Source organism: Schistocerca serialis, chromosome 2 (genome assembly GCF_023864345.2).
Source record: "Schistocerca serialis cubense isolate TAMUIC-IGC-003099 chromosome 2, iqSchSeri2.2, whole genome shotgun sequence".
Lineage (NCBI taxonomy): Eukaryota > Metazoa > Arthropoda > Insecta > Orthoptera > Acrididae > Schistocerca > Schistocerca serialis.
Genome location: NC_064639.1, coordinates 817,809,088 through 817,821,263, shown reverse-complemented (window position 1 = coordinate 817,821,263; position 12,176 = coordinate 817,809,088). Strand labels below are relative to the sequence as shown.

Genomic DNA, 12,176 nt, shown 5'->3' with positions numbered 1-12,176 from the left:
TTAACTTCGAGTATAGATTTAAGTGTTAGGAAGTCTTTTCTGAAAGTACTTGTGTGGAGTGTAGCCATGTATGGAAGTGAAACATAGACAATAGTTTGGACAAGAAGAGAATAGAAGCTTTCGAAATGTGCTGCTACAGAAAAATGCTGAAGGTTAGATGGGTAGATCACGTAACTAATAAGGAGGTACTGAATAGAACTGGGGAGAAGAGGAATTTGTGGCACAACTTGACTAGAAGAAGGGATCAGTTGGTTTGACATGTTCTGGGACATCAAGGGATCACCAAGTTAGTACTGGAAGGCAGCATGGAGGGTAAAAATCGTAGAGGGAGACCAAAAGATGAATACACTAATCAGATTCAGAAGGATGTATGTAGGCTGCAGTAGGTACTGGGAGATGAAGCAGCTTGCACAGGATAGAGTAGCATGGAGAGCTGCATCAAACCAGCATCTGAACTGAACACCACCACCACCACCACAACAACAAATCAAACATAAGAACTCAACCTAATACATTCCCCAGTTCAAGTCATTGCCAGCAATGAAGGGCACATTTCAGCTGAGCAGTTCAGAGAAGGACAACATGTGATGGCGATATGAAGTGCCTCAATGCCACAGTGGCTTTAATTCTGCTGTGTGCAGCTTCTATTCTTTTGAGGAGGAGAACCAACTGTCAGCATAAACTACCACTAGTCCAGTTTCCAATAAACTGTATCCTAGAGCAGAAGAGACAATGATAATAAAACCCTACGTGTGAATGAAGAAAAAATGTAAACGGTGAAGAGGAAAGGAAGCAGTCTGACAAGCCGTGAAGATCAAATTGCTAGAAGTGCAAAACAGTTGTGATAAATAGATTCATATGGAAAGCAGCATAGTAAGTACAACTGGATGCATTGCCTAACCTATGTGGGCAAGCTGCCAATCTCTAAGATCATGTAGTTTAATATGAAACTGGTTTTAAGTTTGAGCCAAGGGACAGGGTCTTGTACATAGAGGGGAAGGTATGTGTAATGTACCATAGCGATCATATCTTGGCATAATACTGCATGCATGAGCAACGTGGTGCAGTCTAATGCAGAAAGGGGCAAGGCAGATACCAACAATGACTGTGGCAATGTGTTTTAGAATACATCACTGATAGAGGCACATATGCACCATAAATGCACCACTGTTAACCATATGTGCTGGACATTTTTATAATACAATTATTCTAGTCTTGCAGCCCTGCCAAAATGATGGGGTAGTGTCATATTAGGATGTCACATGAACACATCAGCAGAAGTCACCAGTCCGAGGCCACGGCAGAGCAGGCAGATGGTCACACTCCATGCACACCAGCCATCATCCACCGTCACAAGAAGGGTGTCTCATTGTGGTGGCCATCGACTTCCATGACGCAGCCAGGCATCGCCCTGGGCCATAGTGAATACAGCGTCGTTGAGTGCGTACTGCTGGTGCAGGGACCACATGGCCACCTTATGTAACAAGGCCACCAGCATGGTGGAGTAAAGGTAGCGATGCAATGCTCTGCAATGATACCACACGAGCAGCTATGCCCTCACGAGATGCTACAGTGTGGAGACCAAACATTCCCTATCTTGCTTAATAGCAAATGAGCAACTGTCTCTGTCCAACACCTCAAGCCAGTTTTGATGCTGTGGGAACAGGAAGATGAGGATAACCTACCACAATTACTGGAAGATTCTACATCTACCTCTATTTCAACCAACATGAGCCTTCATGCCAGCTACTTTTCCTCCTATGAGGAATACAGCGCCTCACCACCATCACCATTGTTGAATGGCATACCTCCCTGTAGCCTATCTTTCCAACAAGAGTATCTTTCTGTGTCCCACACTGGAGAGTGTGTGTGCTCTGAGGTGATATAGACCTGTAGAGGCCAATATGAGCAGGTAAAATCGAGCTCTATGAACATTATATTTATGTAATGTCTTTTGTTTTATTCTTGGTCTTTGCTTTTTCATTTTGGACTGTCTGTGCAAAAGCACATGTATTATACTGTATGATCATTCATGTTTAATGAAGTTGTGAAATCAGTACGTGTCTTGTTCCATCTACTCACCAGCACATGGGGGGGGGGGGGGGGGGGGGGACCACACAGACTTAAAATCAGGTTCCTTAATTGTACTCATTATTACTAGTCCATCAAAAGTAAAGAGAATAAGAAATATGAATTGGAATAGTGTGTGCACTTCCATCTGTTCACGCACACACACTGCCACAGTTAGATTTGGAAAGGTACAACAATGGTCAATGACTGACGTGCTGAAACATTCTTTTCTATGTTTTTTTAAGAAAATTTAGTAGTTGTAGACAAAGATTATCTCACCAGGTATCTTATATCATAACAATGTGTCTGCAATCAGGATGAACGAACTATGAGCATATATTGAAAATTCTTAAATCCAGGCACTTCTGCAGCCAATTAGTAACTCATATCTGTTTCCTTGTGATTTATTTCTCTTTGGAATGAAAAGGACACCATCCCTATGAATAGTTCAAAGGTATTGAAAACAGCTGCATCTGACTCCAGAGCATTCTTGTACAACACTGCCAATGTGGTTTGAAAAATATGTTGGGAGCAGTCAATTTTCTTTGGGGAGACTTTTGATTACATATTACAACTATCAGAGTGACCTAACAAATGTACACTGAATGTGCTACCTCACTACCTGTCAGATGGGTACATTAAAGCTTGGTGGCCCCCTTGGTGCTGCCCATCAAGGTATCATAGTCAACAATGCTATACAACTTTACTATACCTCACTATACATTTTTCTGCCAGAATTTTAAGATTATTGGTATTTCTCCCATTAAAGATGAGGAAAACAAAATTCTGATTGCTGTGCTGCCAGGAGAGCAAGACATTTACAAGACAGAAGTTAGAAGATTTATACATTTACATGAAAGCTGGTACAGGAAAACAGGCACATGTGACAAAAGAAAAGTACAGATCATTCAACAAAGGCAAGCAGAAGGAACTTTGCCTGTTTATGTATATTAGAAGGGAACATAGAGTAAAGAGTTCCTGAGGACTTATCAAAATTTTGAAACAATATTTTGTGTTACTTCAGAGGAATGCATAGGGCCTGAAAAATTTACAAGTTGAATAAAGACACTGACAAAATGAAAGAAATTCCTTAATACCCCCCAAATCAACTGACTACAGCCCAACCCTATCCTTGCCAAGTCCCCACACTCTCCCACAAGCAGCACTACACCTTCCCCCACATCTACTTTGATATCCCTCCCTGACCCACACTTCCTCTTTATCCCCACCACTCACACCAGAAGCATCTGAACTTCAGTCAAGTGCCCAGAGACAGTGGTCATGTGTGCATTAATTCTGCTTGTGTGAATTTGTGCGTGTTTTCTACTTCAGAAGAAGGTTTTTCGGTCAAAAACTTAAATTTATAGCAGTCTTTTCATTGTGCCTCTCTGCGACTCCACGTCTCCTCAATAATGTTGTTGACACTCCTTTTTATCTTACATATTATGAGACGTGGTTATGAGAGGTTTTCCAGCCTTTACAAAGAGGAATGAAAGGAAGAGGGTTGAGTTTGACATTTTACTAGGCTATTACCAAGATAATAAGAAGCAGAGCAGTAACCCAAAGGACAGGTGAAATAATTGCCCATGCTCTTGCTGAAACAAGACCAATATTCCTCTCAAATAATTTAGGGAACCATGCAATATCTATAACATAGTAGGTGGGTGATAATTTGAACTCTGATTCTCACAAAAGTGAGTCAACTTACATAAATCAAAACTGTTAATACATGCTGGCTTTTAAACTTTCTATTCCAGACACATCAAAATCTTCATTTTGAAAACTGTAGTTGATTTCACAAAAGCACTCATGTCCATTTCTTTTCCCCTTATTTATTTTCCCGTCCATCCAATTGTTTTCATCTGCTTGTATATAAATTGTTAATTTCTACAGTTTTCTTTTCAACGTGTTTATTAATTTTGCATTCAAGAAATCATTCGTGCAGGAGAATTGTACACACATACCGTCATTTGACCATCATACTGGCTCCCATATGGATGACATAGTAATGAGCATCCCTGGTGTAGAGAAACAACTGAAAAATTTGAAAGCAAATAAATAACCATGTCCAGATGGAATCCCAATTCGGTTTCACAAGAAATACTGTGCGGCATTGGCACCTTTGCCTAACTTGCATTTAGCATGAATCTCTCACCCAAGCGACTTGAAAAAAGTGCAGGTGACTCTTTATATAAGAAGGGTAAAAGAACGAACCTGCAAAATTGCAGACCAATATCCCTAACTTTGGTTTGCTGCAGAATCCTTGAATATATCCACAGTTTGAATATATTAATTTTTCTTGAGACCAAGAATATTATGTCCACGAATCGGTATGGTTGCAGAAAGCATCATTCGTGTGAAACTCAACTTGCCCTTTTCTCACATGATATACTGCAAACTATGAATAAAGGGCATCAGGCAAATTCCATATTTCTAGATTTCCAGACAGCATTTGACACAGTGCCCCACTGCAGACTGTTAATGATGATACCAGCATAATGAATAGGTCCACAGATATGTGAGTGGCTCAAAGACTTTTTAAGTTATTGAGCCCAGTATGTTGTCCTTGATGGCGAGTGTTCATCAGAGGCAAAGTATCATCTGGAGTGCCCAATGAAGTATGATCACAGTGCTCCATTGCAGGCTGTTAATGAAGATAAGAGCCTATGGAATAGGTTCACAGATATGTGCGTGGCTCAGAGACTTTTTAAGTTATGGGACCTAGTATGCTGTCCTCAATGGCAAGTGTTCACCAGAGGCAAGGGTATCGTCAGGAGTGCCCCAGGGAAGTGTGAAAAGACTGCTGTTGTTCTCTATATAAATAAATGATTTGGCAGATATGTGGGCAGCAATCTGTGGCTGTTTGCTAATGATGCTGTGGCATATGATAATGTGTCAAAGTTGAGTGACTGTAGCAAGATACAAGATGACTTAGACAAAATTTCTAGTTGATTATGAATGGCAGCTAGCTCTAAATGAGAAAAAAAGTAAGTTAATACAGATGAATAAGAAAAACAAAGCCATAATGTTTAGATAGAGCATTAACACTGCCAGCTTGACACAGTCACATCGTTTAAATATCTGGGTGTTACATTGCAAAGCGGCATGAAATGGAACGAGCATGTGAGGACTGTGGTAGGGAAGGCGATTGGTCGACTGCAGTTTATTGGGAGAATTTTAGTAAAGTATGGTTCATCTGTAAAGGAGACTGCATACAGGAGACTAGTGAGATCTATTCTCAAATACTGCTTCAGTATTTGAGATCCGTACAAGGTCGGATTAAGGGAGTACATCAAAACAACTCAGAGGTGGGCTACTAGATTTGTTACTGGTAGGTTCAAACAACACATAAGTGTTATGGAGATGCTTCGGGAACTCAAATAGGAATCCCTGGAGGGAAGGCAATGTTGTTTTCAAGGAATTTTATGGAGAAAAATTTGAAGCTGACTGCCGCCACCATACACTGTGGGTAAGGACCATGAAGACAAGGCTCGAGAAATTAGGGCTCATACGGAGACATACAGACAGTCATTTTTCCCTCACTCTAATTGCTAGTGGAACAGGAAAGGAAATGACTTATAGTGGTACAGGGTACCCTCCGCAACACGTCTTATTGTGGCTTGCGGAGTATCTATGTACCTTTAGATGTAAATTATACATTCTTTCACTCTTATTATAAATGATTTTCAGGCTTACTTTAAACCTTAACAAAGTAAATTCTTTCATTAATTGTAAAGTTTATGTGCACTAGAGGTTACAGTTCATTGTTATCAACAAAATGGGTTCAGTATGTTCCATCAACATATCCTCCTTTATTTTCCCAGTTAACAAATCTGAAAACTTCATCTAGGACTGATGAGAACAGTATTGGTGATGTGGTCTTTTCTTGATTGATTTATCATAGTATTCTAATTTTCCACTATCCTCGTGATTTATAGTGGAAGTGATCATATTAAGGTATAGATTCTTCAGTATCTTAACATAGATCTAATCAGTGCTTGCTTTTCAAGGACTATTAGTACAGATTCAGTAAGAACTTAAATTTATCACTTTAAATGAAAAACAAGTCTGGAATTCCATATGTATGCTTTAAGGTGTTTCTTACTATGTAAAGCAGTGCTAACAAAATACATAGAAACAAACAAAACAGTGATAATGGAATTGATAATATACACAACACTCTACCACTACTGATGAAGGCTTTATTTTACCAAGTGGGTCATTTATATTTACATTTCCTACCCAAAGAGTTAAATTCTTGCCATGAAAACTGAACAGATTTTTGAGATCTGTCACACAAAGGCAATGAAAGATAACAAGGAGTTTCAAATAATGGTTGACATATTTTTAAATGTTTTTATATGAAACAGTTATTGGAGTGCTAAAGTATTTGGTCCACAAGAAAAAAAAAAAAAAATATTCAAAAATATTTCCTTGTATCCCATGATCAATGTTTACTCATTCAACATCATGTTCTTTAAATTACATCAAGAAGGAGGCCTTTCAGGGATGCAGAAAGCATCAAGTTCAATATTAACAGACAGAACTAACCACTGCAGACTAGTTTGGGTGACTGTATGAAAAACTGTATTTGGCTAGTACTAACTGAAACATTAACATCTGTTTAATATGAACATAAGTGTTAACAAGAACTTTCCTCCCCAAACCTAAATATTCTGGTAAACTATAGGATTGGTTTATAAGTTTCCACATAATAACAGCCGAGCAAGTCTTCTCTCTCATAGTAATTTTCTTAACAGGTAATGACATTCTTATCTCTTTTGCAAGCACTCTTAATGATAATAATGACAAGGATGATGGTGATAAAAATGTATTCACTACACTAAGTTCACCCACCTTTCCACCTTTTGTATGCCTCAGACATTTTGCTTATGTTAATTTTGTAAACATCTTCATGTATCACAATTCTTTTCGGATAATCTTCTCCAACAACACAACCAGCTTGTTTCTGCACAGAGAGTGGTGCTTTCCATGGTTCATATATATATTCTGGAGGGTATTTACGCAAAACTGGGACATATTTCCTGCAAGATACAGATTTACTTAAAAATTCGTATTCAGTGACAGACTCCAGTAATACAGCACTTAATTTGCATAAATTACTGATAAATTATACACTTTGTAGGATGTCAAGCCAACAAAACTTTACCTCAGTAACTATCAGGTACCATAAGAAAAATACATATAAAATATGGCACAGAAGTCTAAAATGCCTAAATGGTGACCATAAATATTTTATTTAATATTTAAAAAAACAATGTAAATCTAGGTAGGAATATCAACAATATAGGCAAAGACAGATTGCAACTTACTGTAAAGAAGACATGTCAAGTTGCAAACAGGCACAATTAAAAGACACTCGCATAAAGCTTTTGGCCACAGTTTTCGTCAGTAATAGAGAGACACACACACACACCATTCACACACACACAGCAAGCACACCTCACGCACACATGAACGCCAACTCCAGCTTTTTGGCCTGAGATGCTGGAGTTGGGTGTGTGCGTGAGGTGTGCCCGAAAGGTTTATATGAGTGTCTTTTAATTATGCTTGTCTGCAACTTGATGTGTCTACTTCACATTAAGTAGTAATCTGTATTTCCTACATTATTTAATATTTAAAATCTTACATGGTCTGTAGTTTCGAATCAAACATTCACGTATTTTTCAACATTCAGTATTATCATTTGTTGGTTAAAGAGCACATAACTACAGTTTTAATAAACTAGTTTCAATATTCAGTACTGTGACAGTTTTTTTCTGTTGTAACAATTTATATTTCACACTGTTTCCTCTTACATAAGGAAAATTATACAAAAAGCAGTGTGTCATACTCAAGTAATACAAATCAGGTATTTACAAGCTGCATGAACAATGGCAAATTGGACAGTGCCAAGACGAAATGGCTAAGATTAAACTTCTAGATTCATAAGGCATCATTATTAAAAAACTAGATGTTATAAAATATATATGCATAAACATGTAAGGGGTAGCAGAGAAGACAAGCTGCTTACATATTTTGTTTGAGAGACTTTTGGTTTTTTTCTGATAGAAAAATTATGTTCAGTATGAAACTACAACTAAAGCAAGATAAATTACCAAATGGGAACAATATATGAATCACCACACAAAAAATACATTTTCCCTCTGTTGCTTCTACCACTTTTTCAAACATTACATTCAACCCTGTGCTCATTTTCACTGCTAATGCAAAAACGCTAACTTTTGGACATCCTGGCCTACAAAGTAATTGCACATGCCATTTCTTTCTATTTTCCTAATACTAGTCACAAACCTATTAACCCGTCATGAGAAAGAATTTACTTTATAATGAATACCATGTCAGGATAGAGTAAAATAAGCCCCATCCTCTTCCAAGATTTAGATGCCTTTTTTTAATGTCGTGAAATGATGAACAGTATCCTAAAATCATTCCTGCTTCTCCCAAATGTGTATTATGTTGCCATGTAATATCATTGTGCATTGTCTGCCCCTGGTAGCCGAGTGGTCAATGCAACGGAATGTCATTACCTAATGGCCCGGGTTCGATTCCCAGCTGGGTCGGAGATTTTCTCCACTCAGGGACTGGGTGTTGTGTTGTCCTTATCATCATCATTTCATCCCCATCAACACACAAGTCAACGAAGTGGCGTCAACTCGAAAGACTTGCACCAGGCGAATGGTCTACCTGACGGGCACATTTCCATTGTGCATTCATATGGCCCTACTGTTCTCAATTCCTTATTACTTTAAGCAATGATTCTTCCCACTCTTGAAAGGAAATGGAATGGGGAGAAACCCTAATACACAATACAATGAGAAGCCAACTATGAAAATAGATTAAAGATAAAAGTGGTTAATATATCCGATGTTCCTTCCAACACTAGTTCTGTCATTAGCATATTCAATTGCCTCTTCTCATGCTTAATCTCCTCATATTTCTCCACATATCTTGTTACACATCCCATTCTGCCTTTTTAAGGTTACTTTAATTTGTTTACACTCCTTTTTTGTTACGAATTCCCCTATTTTCTTAGCAGTCTACCCCTACCTCACTTCATTATCCCTCTGCTATCTGATGTGCCAATAAAGAATGCAAACTTATGAAACTGAGCAAGAATCTCACAACATCTGCTTTGAATAATGAGGAGGGTTATCTTTATAAAACAAACAGATTCTTAATTTTGTACCAATAAATATTAGGAAACAACCATACACGGCATTTTTTAAAAGTCAAATAATTTTAATGGACTGTTAGTAGGAAACATTAGCCTGCAACACATCCAAAAAGTCTATGCATTTTTCTGAATCAACATTATTCATATATCAATTCAGTGTTTGGATAGTATTATTGGAAAGCTGAACTGATATTTATTTTAATTCACTAGCAGTATAAATATTTTTTTATCAATTACATTCTTCAATTATGTATTTTGTAATTTTGGTCAGGAATTTTGTAGTTTACTGCAAAATTTATGCTCAAAATTAAAGCAAAGAGTAAATGTTACAATACTTAACTATGGAAATCCAGGCTGGAATAGTGAGAGTATTATGAGAAGGATGGATTCCTACTCACCATATAGCGGAAGTGCTGAATTACAGGTTGGCACAACAAAAAAGACTGTCAAACAAATAAGCTTTTGGCCAAAAGACCTCCTTCCAAATTAGGCAATACACACACACGCACACACAAAAATGCAACTCACACACACATGACCACTGTGTCTGCTCTGAAGTAAAACAAGTCACTCTTGTATCTCAATGTTTGGAGTTACTTTTGCTTTCCTTCACTCCTCTGCATATATTCTTCCCTTTATTTTTCCCAGCTCTGTATCCAGGTTAAAGAGATTTGTTTTTAATTCTGAAAACCGGATATTCAACTCTTTTCATTTCTATGTTTGTCTGACCTGATGAGGTACAGTATTATTTACAGATATTAACTAGATGCACTAATATGATTTTAAATTTTTGCCACTTGTGTCTAACCCTTCATCTGACATATGAAATGCTTCAGACATCCACTGAGATTTAAACAATAAAAAAAATTAATTTATAATTTTCATGGTTCTGTTGGCACTGCCCAAGTTGCTCCAGTACCTTCACAGGTGTTAAGCAAAACTTTCCCCAGCCCTCACAGTAATCTCTCAAATCATTTCATTGTAACTTTGCTTTACATTTATTATGATGAAATTCAATAAATTAAAATAAAAGTTACTTTATGTATTCTCCAAGTTTGTCAGTTTTCTTGCCAAATGCAACAGGGCTATAAACCCTGAAGAACTGATGAAAAAATGCAGAAGCTGATAACCACATCCAGTTACCAGCATTTAGTGCCCAGTCAGCATCCAAAAGTAATTCTTCAAACACCTTAAAACATATACGAGACAATGTTAATGAAAACATTGAAACATAACCACATTAATTGGACACCCTGTTCTAACCTAGTAATATAATAATAATAATTATTTTATGACAATTCATTTAAGAACACATCATAAATGCTTTGCATTAATAAATTTTAACCATGTAGAAAAAAATAAAAATAAACATGTAAAACATACCTTCTGTCCATCTTCCCATGAAATCCAAAGGTCTCCGCGTGTTAGGAAACATGCTACAGCATGACGACTTAGGTGATGAATCCACCCTTCAGTGCGTAACTGAATCATTATTGCATCAATGAACGGGTATCCTGTTCTACCCTAGTGAATAAATAATATTTTTAATGACAAGTAATTTAAGAATGAAATAATTAATGCTTTACAATATTCAGCATTTAAAACTGGTATTCATAAATTATTATTCCAATTACAGGTGCAAACCTCTGCCCATGCTGCAAGATGTTCTTCATTTTTATTCCATGGTACTTGACAACATATAGGATTTCCAACCATTTTGTCAAAATTTGGAGTCTCTGCAGCCACAACATAGTAAAATTCTCGCCATAAAAGTTGTCCCAACAGTGACACAGGAGGTTTCGTGTGTGGACATGTACCAATAACCTAGTAACAGTGCTAGTATTCACATAATTATTTACATGTATTTTTATTAAAATTATTCTATGAGCAATTTCTCTTACCTCTTTTAACTTGTAATAAAATGTCCGTGCAGAAAGGCAACCAAATTTCAAATATGGGCTAAGAACGGTTGTGCTGGGTTCCAAGCTATTGGGAGAGGTGTTTGGCTTTTCAAACTTGCATACCCACTCCTAAATAATGAAAAATGAAACTATAGTTTATATATTAAAAAAACAGAGATTTTGCTTGCTATAACATTTCAAGTCAGTTAATTTATAGGATCTCTGTCAAAACGGATTTTGGTTCAAGGAGCCATCTCTACAACATAAGGCAGCAATACAGCTTACAGTTATGGTCAAATTCAGGAATAATGCCAGATATAACACATGAATATTAGATGATTTTATAACAAAAAACTTGTGCTGTTTGAGAGTCTCCTAATGTAATAATTGCTTGAAACATACTCCAGACCAGTGCTGATGGTATTGTCTAAACTACGCTATGTTCCTAATTGTGCCCGTCAGTTTGTGCCACATCTAACCTGGATCCGCACAATGATCTCCACCTGCCACTGTTTGAGTTTGTGTATTGTGGGCTCTGACTACGGACTTCTGCTGTACCACTTAAACCAACTTCATCACCACTATCCCTTTCAGCAGCCACCTGCTTCTCTGCCCCCAGTGGACCATTCAGTCCCATGGCAACTCAAATATCTCCACATCTCCCATCAAGCCTCATCCTGTATCAGCATTTTACACAAATGCACTAAAGAGTAAGCACCACCTGTGTCTTCTCCCTCAGAGCCACTGCCAGGGGTAAAAGACTATCTGCAGATACAAATATTAGCAAGTATAGAGAAGAACTTAAGTCTATAGATTGGAATACTGTTATACATTCCTCCAGAAATGTTGATGAAGCCTTCAGCACATTCCTCAAAATCATTTCTGAAATCTTCCACACATGCTGTCCACTGGTTAAAAAACAAAAAAACAAAAATGTTAGGAAACCTAGCCACTCAACTTTACAGGAGTGGTTTTCACCCCAATTACAAAAACTGAGACCATTGGTA

At 37.4% G+C, this 12,176-nt stretch overlaps 1 protein-coding gene across 1 annotated transcript in view; it reads right to left on the bottom strand.

The window, feature by feature from the left end:
• Positions 1-12,176, bottom strand: part of LOC126458062 (cryptochrome-1) — a 75,229-nt gene that overhangs the window by 25,246 nt on the left and 37,807 nt on the right. Inside the window, exons 5-9 of the mRNA XM_050094862.1 lie at positions 11,170-11,298; positions 10,913-11,092; positions 10,652-10,792; positions 10,306-10,457; positions 6,928-7,115 (exon numbers count right to left, since the gene is read on the bottom strand). Of these exons, the coding sequence (XP_049950819.1) occupies positions 6,928-7,115; positions 10,306-10,457; positions 10,652-10,792; positions 10,913-11,092; positions 11,170-11,298 (790 nt within the window). The remainder of the gene's footprint in view (positions 1-6,927; positions 7,116-10,305; positions 10,458-10,651; positions 10,793-10,912; positions 11,093-11,169; positions 11,299-12,176) is intronic.